This window comes from Anguilla anguilla, chromosome 5 (genome assembly GCF_013347855.1).
Source record: "Anguilla anguilla isolate fAngAng1 chromosome 5, fAngAng1.pri, whole genome shotgun sequence".
NCBI classification, from domain to species: domain Eukaryota; kingdom Metazoa; phylum Chordata; class Actinopteri; order Anguilliformes; family Anguillidae; genus Anguilla; species Anguilla anguilla.
Window position 1 is genome coordinate 53072802 of NC_049205.1, and position 17435 is coordinate 53090236.

The following is a 17435-nucleotide window of genomic DNA, read 5'->3' on the forward strand; positions in this document are numbered from 1 at the left end:
ACAAATACAAAGGACAAAGGTCAAGGACAATAGTTTGATGTATAACAAATGTAATTTGTAATTTACTTCATGTGCAGGGACAGGGTCACAATTAAAATGTGCCCCTCACAGGAAGTGAGTGCCAGGGGGCGTCCGTCCCAGGGGACCTGCTGGGGCATGCTGGGAGTACCTGTGTGTCTGAGCTCCGCCTCTGCAGGGGGCGGCGCAAGGCCCTCGGCCACCTCTGCGCAGGGCGTGCCCTTCAGCGTCGCTCGCCCACAGCTGAAGGGGAGAGGGGGGGTCACAGAGAGAGCTGTCAATCAACACGCAATATGCACATTCGCCGCCACACTCACCAGTGTAGCTACACACATCTGAAGAGCCAAGGTCAGAAACCACCCTGCTATCACAATTAAACCTGCTGCAGTGAAAACTGTTTTTTTTGGCTGAAATGTGATGTAAGCAATATGAAAAAAAACCACAAAGTGCCAGCGTGTAGAGTTCATGGGAAATGCTTTAAGGAGTAGGGTCATACGTAGAATTTCAATATTTACACAGGCAGAAAAATGGCCATTCCACATCCATTCCATGTATTTGAATTTTTTGAAAGAAAAAGCAGAACAAACAGTGCAGAACTTCCAGAGTTAATGAGTACCAGTATTAGGCCAGACTCGTAAAATTAGTTCCTCCTAATAATGTACAAGGTGTTAACAGTCTCATCGGTTACATCCACAGTAATATACGCACAAGATAAATATGAAATTTAGGTTTTGGGTGAGGCTGGCCTTCAGTCATTAACGGTAAAGTGTGTTTGTGCTGGTGTAAGACGCCGGGCCCAGGACAGCACCTGGCGCACAGGCTGGAACAGCGCAGCTGCTGCTGGAAGTCGGGCGAGCTGAGGGCGTAGCCCAGCGGCTTGTGCAGGGTGACGCTGGGCTTGGTCAGGAAGTCGGCCGTGTCCGGGAACTCCACGGGGGAGGAGCGCAGCGCCAGGGAGGAGCCCGCGGCGGGGGGCGGGTGAGAGGGGGAGTTTACGGGACTCAGGCCGGGGGATGTACCTGCAGGTAAGGAGAGAGGGAAAGAGGGGGGACAGAGGGAGAGAGGTAGAGCGGGAGAGGTGACAGTGGGAGAGAAGGGGACAGAAGGAGGGAGAGAGAGAGGGAAAGAATGTCAGGGAGGATAATTCACATGTAATACACATTATTCGGTCCCGTTAATATACAGTATCTTTATGTGGGTCCACCCTCCACCCCCCCGCGCTGTCTCACCTGCCCTCCTGGGCCCAGCGTGGTAGGTCAGGCTGACGGAGGAGGACCTCTGCTTGGGAATGGTCAGCAGGTTAGCACTGGGTCCATTGGACAGACACCCCAGGCTTTAAACACAGAGAGGTCACACTGAGTGGGCAACCTGACGCTCGGCACACAAGCACACAGGGAACACGTGAAGCCTGATCAGCAGGCCACGCCCCTTATGGAGCCAGTGAAGGAGTGTGGTGTGGCCCCAGATCATGCCCACAACGTTTCTGTAACATGTTCTACAGCATTAGCGTACAGCCCGAAAGACCACAGCTGATGATGTCATTTGAAGGTTCACCTCCGTCCATATTAAAGCAGAAGTGGATACAGGCGTTCAGTGACAGAAATAAATGGAGCAAAATAAATCTGTGGCTGTACGTTAAACAATGGAAGATAATCAAATCAAATCAAAATTCAACAAAGGAAGAAATTACACTATTTTCCAGTTGTGGTTGGTGGAAAGAATAAAAAAGATGCCGTATGCAATTAAGATTATAAAATTTGAACTGAATAGGATATAATTATATGGGAAATGATACAATTACATAATATGATTACATAGAAAATCGTATAATTCAGCAGGAAAATATAATAGATACAGTACATAACAACTCCCTCTTGAGACCACGGCGGTCGAATCAAAGTGCGGCATTTGTTCCTCTTTAGATACACGAGAGAAAAAGGACTTGATGGAAGGGGTATGAGGAAAAACGAGCGAAACGGGAAGATGAAATTAGCACTGAATAAATCCAGCAAAATCAAAGCTGAGCGAAAGCAGAGCGGAGGTGAAGCTGGGCTGTGTGATCAGGGTCAGGCCATAACGCAGGAGCCACACTGAAACGGCACATCAGAATGGGCACGCGCAGGAGAGGAGACGCACGGCTGGTCAGAGCAGAAACACAGAGAACCGCAGCGGACAAAGGCCAACTGCGGAGAAGCCGGACAACTCCAGATCAGAAAATCTGTCTAACAGCAGGAAGTTCCCTGGACTAAAAATGTAAAAATGAAGAAAAAAAAACTGCTGAATAAATTGCCCTTCAGCATTGACCAAATATCGCTGAACAGTAATTTCATAAAAAAGGGAGCCCAAGTGCGTCATCGAAACTTTAAGCAGACACAAAGGAGCACCAAGATCATTATCTATGCCAGCTCATCTCTATTATTCACTACTGCCACCCAGTGGACAAAATAATATATTACAGCCCAAAATTAACATAAAAATGAATGCGGATAAAAATGGAGTAACTGTTTAATCCACAAAAATAAAAAGGAGTATGAAAATGACAACATATACTATAATTATTATACATAAGAACTTGCATGGCCTTTTATCTCAATTTCTCAGTTTGAAATGGACATTCAAGGGTGGGGAGTTCCCTGTCAATTTTCTCCCCCATGTTGCCTCCCGGGCAGCGCTGAGAGGCGATTATGCCCCCCCCCCCCCCCCCCCCCACATGGGGCACATTCCAGAACCAGTACTTATACAAGATTTTCAATCATAAAGCCCCACTAAATTGTCATCTAAACAAAGTACCTTCCTTGTCTGTTCCTTGCTGTAAATATTCCCTGGGTTCCCCCAAAATAGCTAAAAATGGTCTGTAATGTCCAAATTTTCTGCCCATTTCTTCATTAGAGGTTTTTTAAAATAATATTTTTATTGGAAGAAACAGAGAGCATATACAAAACTGAAGATAAGTACGATTAAATGTAAACCATCTTCCATTTATATTCATTAAAAGCATACTTTCTGAACATGTTACAAGTGGTCTAGACCCCCATGTTTAGTTTTTTGTGATTTAGAGGTATCTGTCAGTCTGTAAACTACATTCTCCAGAGAAAAGGGCATGATAGAATACCTATATGTGTGTGTGTATGTGTGTGTGTAGCCATGTCTTATAAGGAAACTGCAGTCAGAAATCAAGAAAGGATATGTGTCTGCCTGTGTATGTGTGTATAATGTGTATGCATTCAAACCTGTGTCTGGTGTGTGTGCATGTATGTGTGCGTTGCGTGTGTGCATTCAAACCTGTGTCTGGTGTGTGTGTGTGTGCATGTATGTGTGCGTTACGTGTGTGCATTCAAACCTGAGTCTGGTGTGTGTGTGTGCGCATGCATGTGTGCGTTGCGTGTGTGCATTCAAACCTGAGTCTGGTGTGTGTGTGTGCGCATGCATGTGTGCGTTGCGTGTGTGCATTCAAACCTGAGTCTGGTGTGTGTGTGTGCGCATGCATGTGTGCGTTGCGTGTGTGCATTCAAACCTGAGTCTGGTGTGTGTGTGTGTGTGTGCATGTATGTGTGCATTGCGTGTGTGCATTCAAACCTGTGTCTGGTGTGTGTGTGTGTGTCTATGAGCATTCAAACCTGGTGGCACTGAGTTCAGGGTGGGGTCTCTTGTTGCTGGTGCGCTCCCAGCGGGAAGAGGGCGCCTCCGAGGGGGAGGAGGTGGAACTGCGGCGCAGCTGGGGGGTGGGCAGGCTGCTCCTGCTACCCATGCCCTGGAGGAGGGGGGGACCATTATTATTATTATTATTATTATTAATTAGACCATAATAACCTGAACATGAAAAAGTCTACAGGAATACATGCAATATAATACATAATGGACTTCATTCAAAACAACAATACCTCCCAATAATTTTCCTATGTCACCAGCTGAAGGACTTTTCTTATGATTCCCCAAAATTCAAGGACCCTTAACACTGTACAGCAGGTTATATATGCTATCATATATATTTTTGGACATCTAATTCACCAATTGCCTGATCAAGAGTCTCTACATAGTAGCTCACCAACTTTCCCAAAATAGGCAAATCTGCCTTTCCCATCAATAAAGAAAAATAAGAACGACTTCATGAAAATTAATGCTGTCCCACAATCAGCTCTTTCAACCCCCACAGCAAACTCAACCTGTCTTGAGGAGAATGTTTCCGAAAGGTATAATTAAGAATTTTGCAATTAACAATGAAACTTTCATGGTAAGCTACACATGTGCTGGTGAGTTTGTTACTACAGCTTCACCGTCTCCTCCGCCAGACGCCCCGGCCCCTCCCACCTTGGGCGGCTTCCTCTCGCTCCTCTCGGCGGGGTCGTCCGCCTCGGCGCAGGGGTAGAACCCGGGGAAGGGGGTGAAGGGGTTGGGGCGGGGGCGGCAGGAGCCGGAGAAGGTGCCCATCAGGCGGGACACGCTGCGCAGAGAGGTGGAGGTGTGGGGGGGCAGCGAGGGGTCCGACAGCAGGTCCGAAACCAGGTTCCGCGCCTCGTTGATGACGGAGAGGTCCACCCCGTTCCCGCTGGCCGCACCCTGAACGCACACGCACACGCACACGTAAACACACACACGTACATGCACACGTGCACTAGTCTCACTAAGGTGCTACACTAGAGCACTGGTGTTATACTTCAGTGACACTCAAGCAGTGGGGTTACAGGCACACACACACACACACTCTCTCACACACACACTGTCTCTCATATCCATTTACATGCAACTAGGCAACTAGCACTGACCTGAGACTGTGGCTTGTACCACTGTTTCAGATCCCAGTCCCACAGAATCATCTGGAAAAGAGAATTAAACAGGTCAAAGGTCAGGGGTTAGAGTACAGTCACTGTCATATATCAGATGTAAAGAGATGGGGGGGGGGCAGGTACCATGAGCCAGGGGCTGAGGGGGGAGGCAATGTGTGGAAAGGAAAAGCTAAATTTCAAAGCTACGCTGTGGTCGGGCTAGCCCATGGAATGCTGTGTCTTTGGAATGCAGGTCTTTTTGAAACCCGTGTTTTACACTAGTTCACTTTCTGATAAAAATAACCATTTGCCCACATATATAAACTCAGTTATAACACAATAAATGTATGTCATTCATAATTTTATGACACCTGTAACAGAAGCAGGATGATACAGTGGGATTAGCTGGATGAAATAAGATACAAATGTTCTGGCGTTCTGATAAAAACAAATTTTTGCTAAAGGAAGGCTAATAATATTTTAAAAAACCCAAAGAGCTATTTCTGTTTTAATTTACTCAGCAAGCCAGCCAGAGCATCGTGTTTTCAACTTTTCATTCAAATTAAGTGCTTTTTCTTTGAATCTCTACCATCTTTGAATGCTACCAACGGCTGTGTAAATATTTTATGATCCATAAACAACACACTGTCATGCACGGAACGACGATCGGCTTAAAGAAACAGGAGTAATTATTTTGTTGTGGTTCTAGTCTGGGTCATCGCCCCTTGCAATCTTAAAAAAAACCTCAGAAATCTGCATTTATAGAACACTGTATTTTTTCCTGCATTTTGGCTCAGTTTCTGTGTAAAAAGAAAAGCTCAATCCTGCGGTAACGCTAGTTGTGTTTTTTTAAATGCGGTCCTGATATCCTCTGTGTTCCGTTATTCAGAGGAAGCAAGGTTAAAGCCTTCCTGAGATAGTCCCCAATTTAAAACAAGCATGCCATCAAATTTTGTGCCAGTAGAACAATATTTTGTATTTATGGATCTGATGAACAGGACATCAAATATCCAAAATCTTTATCATAACGTGTTACATAAGATTTAACGTGTGACACAGCAAAGAAAAATAAAATAATGTAACATCACATTCAGTACATGTACCAGGAGCTGTTAATCACTGGTCTTCTACAAAATCTGATTCAGTGCGAGGGAGTTTCTTGGCCACGTAGACTTCAGAAGAAGCTTTCAGTCTGGCTCGATGCTACAGAGCTTCCACCACAAGATGGCAGACTGGCGATGTGTGAGAAGACATCCTCGGCACCGGCTATACCCTCCACTTCCTCTAACGTGCGATCAGCTTGAACTTTATTCACAAACTGAATTGGGCCAGGCTGTCGGGAAAGCAGGCTGATCCCAAATCAGCACGAGTATTTTTCACGTAAAGGAACGGGCCAGGCTTTGGGCAGAGTAAGCTGATACTGGCTCACTCAGAGTTTTATGTGCATAATTAACTGGATTAGGCTGTGGGTACGGTAAGTTGATCCAGATCAATACTGCAGGGTAGAACGTCTCCAGAAGCTCACAAAAGCTCCCTCTCTGAACCGTGTATACACTCTTCAGTGAATGTCAAATCATGTTCATAACTTCATACAAAAACAAGATGACAAAACACTTGTACTTAGGACATATGATTTTACACATACTGCATATGTGGTTAAAGTAAATTTAAACTTGGGGCCTCCAGTGGCGTAGCCCATAGAGCGCTTTCCACATGCTCATTGCGAGTCGCGACGTCAGCGGTTCGAGTCTGACCGCTGACCTTTGTCACATGTCTCTCCTTCTCTCTCCTCCTACTGTCTCTCTACACTATCCTGTCTAATAAAGCTGAAACCCCCCAGCCCCCAAAAAAAGTAAATTTAAACTTAAAGTATCACCCAGTATATATAAATGCACATACATCCATATTGTGACAATGGGTACACTATACAACTGAAAGTATCAGAAAACCCCTTGGTCTGGGGCTGTTGTTAATGATTTGGGCTAGGCCCTGTAGTCCCAATGAAGGCAAATCTTAATGCTACAGCATACAGTCACATTCTATACGATTCTGTGCTTCCCCAACAGTTTGGGGAAGGCCCTTTCCTGTCTCAGCATGACAATGTCCCCGGGCACACAGCAAGGTCCATACAGAAATGGTTTTGTCACGAATGGCGTGAGAGAACTTGACTAGCCTGCACAGAGCCCTGACCTCAACCCCATCCAACACCTTTGGGATCAATCGGGAAGCCAACTGTGACCAGGCCTAACTGCCCAACCAGTGCCCAACCTCACTAATGCTCTTCTGGCTGACTGGAAGAAAATTCCTGCAGCAATGCTCCAGCATCTAGTATAAAGCCTTCCCAGAAGAGTGGAGGCTGTTTTGGCAGCAAAGGGCGGACCACCTCCTTATTAACGGCCACTATCTTGGAAGACATAAGTTGGATGTCAGGTGTCCACATACATTTGGCCACGCAGTGTACATAACGAGATAAAACTATAAACTGCTGGTGTGCAGGCGAGACGTATGAGAACCATGTGACCTACCTCCATGACAGAATGTCCTGAGAGATAACAGGAAGACTGTCACAGAGGGCATAAGCACAGGGAGAGCGGCCTAAACATGAGGAGTTTACACAGCACCCTTTCACTTAGCCGTGCCTTAACTGGCAGGCCAGGCAGACTCAAAGATGACATTCAGGCTCTGATCTTCCACTCAGAAAAAAACCTGAGCCCAAGCTTCTTTTCCTCTCCTCATCCTTCAGATCAGAAGACGCCCCGATGGTCAAATGGACGCCACGCAGAGCCTGTCATCCAGAGTCTGTTTTAACACTTCCCAGACGTTAGCAGGTCAAATAAGTGTTGCCATGGAAACCCGGCGAAGAGGAAAGCAAACAATGACACAAACACCATGGCAACTCCACTGACGAGTTTGTTTGTGAAGCGCAGCCCCTGGGCCCAGAGGGATGGGGGGGGGGGGGCATTACCGAACCTACGTCGAACTGACGGAGAACATCACTGCGCACGTGCACACGCTAGCAAGCATTAGTCAGTCACTGCTTCCCTTATCCTATGACATCATTGACCTACAGCATAAACGAACCTGTGCACTGCACACAATTAATAGCCTATATGCGGAACCTGAGTTTTCACGATGACAGAAGCAAAGGCTTGTGTTACAAGTATCCCTGTTACTCAGATTAATGAGTAATAATAGCATTTGAGGGAATATAAATCATAAAGAAAGATTTTTATCTGATGAAAATTCTCACATAATCCAGAAGGTCTGATACAATGCTATCAGATAAACATGTCTGTTTAACCGATTTTTTGTTTTGCATGCACCACCTGTTGTCAGACTGTAGAACCCTATGCAAATGAGAATGATGTCATAATGAAGAAGACGACACCTTATCATCCAAATGACTCCATCCCTTGACACAACTTCTGATAACGCATGACTTGGTGACACGCTCAGGGAAACAGCAGTCAGCACCAGTGTTCTCAGAATTCAAATCCCACCAAGACCAGGGAGCAGAAGATCATTTGTAAATTAAAAATGATTTACTGCAAGTTCAAAGTTCTGGGAATTTCAGAAATTCCTAAGTCCAAGCTGGCCGTAACTCTGCATATTTACTCTAATCAAGTTTCTGAACTTCAAACAGCAAGACATAAGTTAAAAGACCTCAAACTATAGGGATAGTGAGGGGCTGCAAGGGGTAGGGGTAGGGAAGGGGGGGCGCCCAGAGCTTAAAGCATTCTTGGGAAGAACTGGCGGGAGTATGGAAAATTCTTGGGGGGTAGGAGGCAGTCATCCTCGTACGGCTGGTAATCCTGTGCGTCTTTTCACACAGACCCATCACTTCTCTCCCTAGGCCAATCCTCTTGTTTTGGGCTCCTGTTACAGGCAAATAACCGATAAAAAATAGCCCCAGTCTAATGACTTTCCTTCCATGGATTTCTCTACAGCTGGTAACTGCGAGGGGACCTGTGGAGGACCAGCCCAACAGGCTGGTGATGTCAGGGGCTGCGCTGCACCAGCGCTGTGTGTGTGAACAACACGCAGAGATGTGAAGCCAGTTTTCCGCTCAAACACCAGCACTGCTGGAAGCCAGAGCTGGGACACACTGCAAAGGCAGTGGGGTAAAAGAGTCAAGTTAGAACCAGGTTTAAGTAGCTTTTAAATAAATACAAATATACAAACAGAAACAGTATGTTCACCCCTTGTGGAATACATTTTAAAATATACTGAAATATATTGTCAGTACATTGCTACACAATCTACTGCCAAATGGCAATTTATCACTGATTTAGGAAAAGTGGAACATGAAAGTCCTCATATTAACCATATATTGCAACATATTCCATTACTGAAGAAACAGACTCATTACAGCCAGGTGATCCACGCGGTGGAGAGTTTTGTTATAACAGGGCACTGCATGTGAAGGGGAACACAGGAGACAGGTGTGTGCGATTTGCAGAAAACTGCCCCATTGTTGCAAATCACATCTGTTTGTTCAGGTCAGTTGATTGACAGGGTGAGGGCAAAAGCTGGAATGAGGCGTTTGCTGAGATTGCACGTGAGCAAACCTCATTGGTCAGTTTTCAGCACAGGGGTGGCAGGTGTAACTCAAAACACAACAAAACTCAAACACAACCACGCAAAGCAAAACCAGGGGCCAGACAGTAAGCCTACCGCCAACATGACTGCGCCAAAAGCACACTTACACACAACAAGCACACTACTGCTACCGTTGGGCAGTGATTCATAAACATGCCTGGCAGAATAACGCTAAATTCATTTCATAGCACAAAGGCACACACACACACAAGTGTCTACAGCTGGTTCAGCAACAAACTGCAGCAAGCAATAAAAGTTACAGAACACAAAACACTCTGCTCAGTAATAGCATACAGCACTTATAGTACCCCTGTGAAGTGATTAACTTCAGACATGTTGAATTAGGAGCAGGGAGCACTTTAACAGGATTGGGTGAAAGGCTGTCAGTCTCAGTCTTTCTCTCTCGTCTTCCTTTCCTGGCGCTGTGATGGGGGGTGGGGGGGAAGGCTTGCATAATGACAAACACGTGTTTTCAGGAAAAACAAAAATGGCACAAGCTGCTGAAGGTCATCGCCGTTACGTCAGAGATGAACTTTCGCCCACAATAGCATATTTCAAGCTCTGGATGCTGTGACTTAGCGCAGCATTGTGCTGCTCAGACACAATGCAACACTCAGGAGACTGAGACCACCACGGCCCTGGTGCTTATTTTAAATTTTAAACACTGAGAAATCTGTCCGCTCCCACTCCAGTGCAAAGTGCCATTATACTGCCATGTCACGCAGGCCTATCTGAGGCATAGTAATGTGAGGTGTCACGTGTAACAGGGTATGTTAGCCAGAAATTGTCTATGTTAGGCTGACATGCACTTTATATAACATTAAAATCTCATAACAATAAATGATTTCTACAAAAACAGTCACGCACAATAATCTTTCAATCTACAGGCTGTAGTAACATACTGAGATAGCACTGCATTTACACACCAAGAGTATCCGACAGCTCCAAGAAAGACGTGATGCTTTATGCTGCCTAAAATTTATGATTGCCTAAAATGTATTTATAAACTGAAAAAGGCAGTCAAGCAAATCATCAACAGTAAAATTCAGTACTTATCCATCATTTCTAAGAAACAACCTACTCCAGCCTTCTTTGTACTAGGGCCAATGTAAAACATCTGCGAAGGGAAGTTCATAATAATTATCTGTGTCCCTCCATCTCTTAGGGTTGTCACAGTGGAGACCGACTAGCATTTAGCAGCAATATTTGGGGAGATAACCCATTCTCCAGAGCTTAGATAATCAACAGTGGGCAGGACTGCAACCATAAATATTACTCATGGAGTCCCTGGCTCCAGGCCTGAGTGATGACAAACAGCTCTGTTTTGTCCTCTCTCAGTTTCAGGATGTGATGAAAGAAATACAGACAAGTAAGCAGCCTTCTCCTCAAAACATCCCCTGGCTCGACACGCGGGTACAGAGCTTCAGTCGTGGTTTAGTTTACATGTAAACTAGCTGGTCATTAACAAAACAGACTGTGTCTATATAGCCTACATTGTGCAGAGGCAAAACATCGCTGAAAAAACCTGATATAATCCTGACCTATACCAGGTGAACAGAGCTGGACTGAGGGCTCACACTGCTAAGGGCTATGCAACCAAATATTAGACTTCAGTGCTTCGATTCCCTTTTAAGTTCATCCATTAACTTAATTTTGCACAACACAAAAACAGCTGTTTCTGTAAAATGGTAAAACATACACACGATACCATGAAATAAAAACTGACTGCACTTTTGTTTCATATTCATCATTTGATCTCAAATCCAAATGGCCTCAGTATACAGCAAAAGGATTTAATTCTACTGTTAACATACTGGAGGAAATGGTTGGATTTTATTTTTCACTAAACCCCTTTTTAGAACCTTCATTGCGACTGGCTCTTGTAAAGAAGATAGAATGTCAGAAAACAGATGTATCCTGTCAATGTACATGGTAGTAAGGAAAAAATTAGACTCATAAAATAACCAGTCATGGATTTGAATGTCATGAGTGGGTGGGTCAATGTATTGATTGAGGTTTATAATGAGAGTAGGCACAAAATCCCACAGGGATAATGCAGGGCATCTACTCAGTTGGTTAGAGTTCCTGACATGCTGTATGGAGTAAAGATAATATAATGTACCAAAGATTACCTTTAAAGTAATCTTTAAATTTATATCAAAGCAAACACCTTCAAAACACCTTAGTTGCAACCGCAATTAATTCGTTTTTATTATAAATAAATGTTTAGTTCGACAGAGAGAATTTTGGTGAATGTGTTCTTCTGTCCTCTGTGTGCACAAGAACTTCCTTAAATTCAGTTTTAAATACGTAGCTTTCAGACGGAAGAAAGATACTGAAAGTAAGAGAAGCATATTTCTCCCATGGCCCCACAAACCACAATGTTATGCGTTCTCATTTGAGAAACCATATTCCTGCTTGTTTGTTTTGGTTTAGTGCGGAATTATTCAGCAGGTTCACCTCATAGTGCCGATATCTCAGACATACCAAAATGTACCTCTTTTTTTGTAGAAAATACGTTCACATATGTATCTTAGGCCGAGCTGCAATAGTCTTTAAATTTCATGCCGCCCTCTACAGGACTATAAAATATCACAGTTTTACCTTTGGAACATGGGCCCTGCTCAAGTTGACAGAAATGTTGCAAATTGTTTTTTAAACTGAAACCATGCTGTATTCAGCATACAGCTGCGCACCGCTGCTACCACGGCTGCTGATAGGACAAATTTTATATGCTGTGATGCCGATTCATCAATAAGTTACGGTTTCTGGCTACATCAAAATTGATGCATAAAAAACAGGAGCATACAAGATTGTATTCTTGTATTCACATACAACTCTGGCAAATGTAGCGAAATGTTTTCGTTTAGAACGTACTCAAGATATTCTTCACTGCAGTTCCTAGCATGCCCAAACAAAATGCCTGGGACTACAAATAGATGTAATCTGTTAAATAACAGCTGTATCACTTTGAAGTTTCTACCTTTTATCTTCTTGTCACACTGCAGATGGGTGTGTATCTTCATGTTTTCTGATCACTTCCAAACATTTAGGTTATTAGGTTATCAACAACCCTGGCATTCCACCGTTAATTAAGGGAAAAAAAGAAAAGGTTTCTTATCAAACAATAAGTATTTGCAGGAGTTTAACAAAACCATATCAAGCAAAAGTCCCAAAAGCCTGCCGTTATATCTTCTCATTAGTAAACCTGTCCCACCCTCTTTCTTGTTAGCGGTTATGCTAGGCTAAGTTTGTGGCTGGTGGTGATATCAAGGAGGGAGACAGAACGTGCAATTTGTCAGAGTTTTCGATTTAAACTACCAGTCAGACAGATGACTCTCATATGTGTTTATTTTGTATGCGCCAGCTTAAGACCTTTAATCTTTTTTCGTCACGCTACATGTGTGAGGGGGATCCCACAGTTACTATGACGATGAAGGACTCCGTGGTCATCCAGGGAACATCGAAGGAACATCTGATTCCAGCAGATGTCCTACCACCCATTTCACTCGAGCAGCCCTTTTATCACGGAAGACAGACCGCGTTATCCACAAACCGCCACGCCAGGACAGCCCGGACGTCACACAGTCAGAGGACAGACGAGCGCTCCAGCGGCTACCAGACGATGCGTTTCTGTTTTGACAGATATTTTTAGTGTTGCTCTTTCCATACGGTTACTTGGAAATCTAATATTTGCATTGGTTTTAATCTCCGGTGATCTTCATTCAAGAATTTCCCCCGTCACCGTGCGGTTTATTTAAAGGCAGACAGATAAACAGAGAATGGAACGCAGGCATTTGGCCCTCTGACCAGCATCGTATTTCAATCTGTATAAACACCGCACGACTACCCCCTGCTCCACTTTTCCTCTATTATTTCTCATCTGTTTCATGTAAAAAAAACTGTCTGCTACATTCATTCTGTCATACAAGATATTTCAATTATATTTTTATTGATTACAGGCAAATAAAATACCGCAAATCATAAATATGGATCCTAAAAAGACAGCCAATCCTAATAGTGCGTTTATGTGAACACTACTACTCCTACGACTCCTACTAGTAATAACAGTAATAATAATAATAATAATAATAAATTAAATTCACATTTCTTTTATTTTTTTTGTAATCATGATTACTAAAAAAGAAATGTACCAATAAAAATAGAGGCATCTGGGGACAAGATCCAGTCTGGTTGTTTAGTGAGATGTTCCACAGCACTCATTGCCAAGAGAGAGGTCCGATGCTTTATGCCGGTCTCTGACCATTTGAACCATGAGGGAATAGAGATGCATAATTCAGCAGAGCAAAGGCTCACGGGTAGAATGATGTACATAATTGCTGCTGTGGCTCCAGAAATATGAGGTTTACATGAGGCCATATGATTGATGGCTCCCACCCCCAACAAAACCTCACTTACGTCATAGCTTTTAAAGAGAGGAGGGGTCTGGGGACTGAGGTACGTGTGTGTGTGTGCGCGTGTGTGTAGGTGTGTGTGTGTGTGCCTGTGTATCTGTAAATGTGCGTACGTGCCTGTAAATTTAGCGCGCGTGCATTTACAAGAGAGGGTGGGGGGATGATTTGATGAAGTCGACCCGTGTGCATTTTTCCAAAAAAAATTGAAACCTATAAACCGGGTGAAGCTGGAGACGGTTTTCTGAATGTCCACATTTAGTATTATTTACAGAGCGTCTCTCCTCGAACACTAAAGTTTAGCTTCTCATGGCAGTGACTAATAGAGCTTCATAGTTCTGCCCTTTACAGTGGGGTCTGCCCTGAACAGCTAAACACACAAACCTTCTTCTGTGGCAGCGACTGACGTCAAACGTCTCCTAGCAACAGCCTTTTGGTGTAAAAGAGGCGGTGCTGACACTGGTTTCAATCGAGAGGGAAAAACTATAGGCAGGCAGAAGAGAGAGAGAGTTTCAGCACAAACCTGCAATATACACTTAAACGCAAACTCCTAAAGGAAGAGGTCTGATAGAAAAACTGACAACTGATGACCTTCAATACACTAAAAAAAAGTCATTTTCCCCATTCTAAACTCCAAAGGTCTCATTCACATTATTGTAAATATACTATGTTTATGTATAACTAACATATTAGGCTTTGTACAATAGCATCCTTATCATCCTGTAGCATCCATTAAACAGACTTAAAACTTCAAGACTGCAATTTGAATTTGGTGAATTAAAATGAAATGTATAAGTCTAGATTTCAATGCAGAGAGGACTCAAGAATGTCATACATTCACAAACATGCAAAACAACAGATTATATGTTTGTTCCTTTCAAATCTTGGCCATTCGTTGTAAATGGTCAGAGTATCCTAGCCTTCCTTCTTTGGAATAACTGTCTGGAACAATCCCCAAGATTCATTCAAGGACACTGGGCCACTCTATTACCAACCTACAAATGCAGTTCAGTCAAACAAGCCCGATTCCACAACATGAATCTTTTCCTCAGAAGGAAGATGCAGGAAAAAGGAAAAGGTGTGGCTGGAAATGCAGAGTCTAGGCTGGAGGCAGGAGCTTTTTTAAAATGGGAAGGGAGCTTCGGTCTAAATAATATGTTTACCCGTCCCCAATTTGGCAATTCCTGCTGGTATAAAGAAATTCACAAAATATAACTGTATACTGCAGATACAAAGCATTTACAATGTATTTATTTCCCACTTATCTTTAATAATTGTAGCACATGATACAAGTAAAATGATTTATAGTTTTACACATATCATACGCTATAGCCATGGATTGATCATTGGATGTCTGTTTAGAGCACTACAAGTCCATTCGTTCATCCCTAGCACCACGAAACAATAAGCAGATGGCATTTTTGTTGTTACCGAGCCTACTACAGGCTCTCACCTTTTATATATAATTTTGTATAGCAATATGGTATAGCAGGCCATGCAACCTAGAGACCTTAAGTTACATGGCCAGCATTCAAGTGATTAAAGCATCTGACCATGGTAGGTTTAAATATCGCACATGTGGCAAACACAAACAGTAGGGTTAATCCAGTCCTGACAAGCTCTGTCAGCAAAATCACAACATTGCTTCCTTGACATGGAATGACATTTAAGATTGTTTGTTTTTGAGAAAAAAAAATCATATTCTGAGAAATAATGGACTAGGAACACAAGACAAATAGTTTCAGAAACTGAACATGTTATAAGCTTATGAGAACAAGAACTTCAAGAAAGAAAAGGCAGGTATGTGTACTACTGCCTGACCAATCATATGCAACCCCTGATTTCAATCACTTGGTAAATGTTCAGTGACTGGAGAGACTGACTTCATATTCCCTGATTGAGATATGGTTGCAAACAAATCGAGTAAGTTTTGTTTTGGTATGACTGAACTGCACTGCATTAAAGTGAGTAAGAGTATTAGGCTGAATCCACCCCCCCCCCCCCCCCCCCACAGGGCCCCCATACTGCACATTCAGGTCTCCATTAACACTGTACTGTCTGCCTTATTGCTTTCAACTCTCCCTGTTCAGGCAGGGACTCCTCAACAATATTGTGTTTATATTTCCATATTTCATGTATTAGATTTTTTAGACTGACCGGTAATATAGACATAAATCTCATCTGTTAGTGTGTACTAGATTTGGTCATTATTGTTAAAAATTCATGAAGTACTGAAAGTTACACATTGAAAATACATCTATGAAATAACAGCATATTTGCACACACTAGTTTTGTAAATACCCAGTGCACTTGGTGTTGGATAAATGTGAGGGACCTCAGTTATATATATATATATATATATATATATGTATAATATATATATGTATACATATACATATTATACACATTATATATATATACGTATACATATATATATAAACACAACCATGCAACTACACATTCCAATCATCAATGACCATGGCCATGCACGGCTTTCTTGCTGATTGTTCCGCCCATGAATCAGCAGGAGACGCATGCAAACAGAGTCTTCAGAGGGCAGGCAGTCCTCTCTTTAGTCTGTGAGCAAAGCGTGCTCCTGGCCTTCCCCATCAACTACAGCAGATTTTTCTGCAGCAGCTTCACACAGCAGAACCCGCACACAGAAAATGTGAAAGGGTCCTGGACCTCCACCGCTCCAGCCCAGCACGAACACAGGCGTGGCTGCGGACAAAAGCGGACACGGGGGGTTGGGGCGGTGGCCGCCGGCTCAGGGGGGAATGGTCTCCGCTACCTCCGCACCCCCTCCGCAAAACCTTAAAAGGCAGGGGGCTTCCATGAGTGCTTTGACCGGGGAGGAGGGGAGGGGGCTGATGAGAAACGTCACTAAGCAATGAACCCTTTCAGATAAACCAGGCAGAAAATCTGCACTCCGTTTTATTGAATGAGACGTCCTGATGTTGCAGCTAATGAGGTGGTGGTAGAGGGTGGGGGGGGGGGGGGGGGGTACATTGTGATGACCACGCCCACCTCCCATTGTTTTCCGTTCAGACTCACGGCGCATCTTCCCTCCCTCTTCCCGCGCGGATCCCCTCGCACGCCACGAAAGGCCTCTTATCGCCCGACGCGATCGTTAAAAACTCCCGCCTATCTCACAGGATCTTTGAGCCCGGCCCGGAGAGGCCAGGCTGTGCCTGCGCTCGTGACAGTAATCAAAGCATTTCCACGCAGACGCACACCAAACAGGGTTGGGACCATCACGCACAGATGGGACAGATAAGAGGAGACCTAACAGTTAAGTGCTACTCACAGGGGAAAATGACCAGTGCTTAAAGAGGTTTCAACCACTTGTGATATACAGTAAAACCATACAATTTCTACATAACACAGAGGATGGGGTTAGAGCTGCACTGCCTGCTTTTCTACTAATGGCAAGTTGTAAAAAATTAGACCAAAAAAAAAAAAAAAAAAATCCTGAGGTAAATGAAACATGGCAAAAAAAACATTTAGGTAAACCATATTTAGAATTAAATCAGCTTGTTACATTGAGATACAAAATAATAAATCATAAAAATAATACTTAAAAAAATAAAATGCTACTGCTGTCGTTCTATTTGGTGGTGGCGGTGGTGGTGGTAGTACCAGT

At 43.6% G+C, this 17435-nt stretch overlaps 1 protein-coding gene across 3 annotated transcripts in view; it reads right to left on the reverse strand.

Annotated features, from left to right (window-relative positions):
* LOC118227005 (cGMP-inhibited 3',5'-cyclic phosphodiesterase B-like) overlaps nt 1-17435 on the reverse strand; it is a 45914-nt gene that overhangs the window by 12046 nt on the left and 16433 nt on the right. For all 3 annotated transcript variants that reach the window (XM_035417053.1, XM_035417052.1, XM_035417051.1), the window contains 6 exons: nt 4782-4832; nt 4327-4575; nt 3636-3769; nt 1248-1351; nt 827-1037; nt 170-261 (listed from right to left, as the gene is read on the reverse strand). In XM_035417053.1, coding sequence (XP_035272944.1) covers nt 170-261; nt 827-1037; nt 1248-1351; nt 3636-3769; nt 4327-4575; nt 4782-4832 — 841 coding nt within the window. The remainder of the gene's footprint in view (nt 1-169; nt 262-826; nt 1038-1247; nt 1352-3635; nt 3770-4326; nt 4576-4781; nt 4833-17435) is intronic.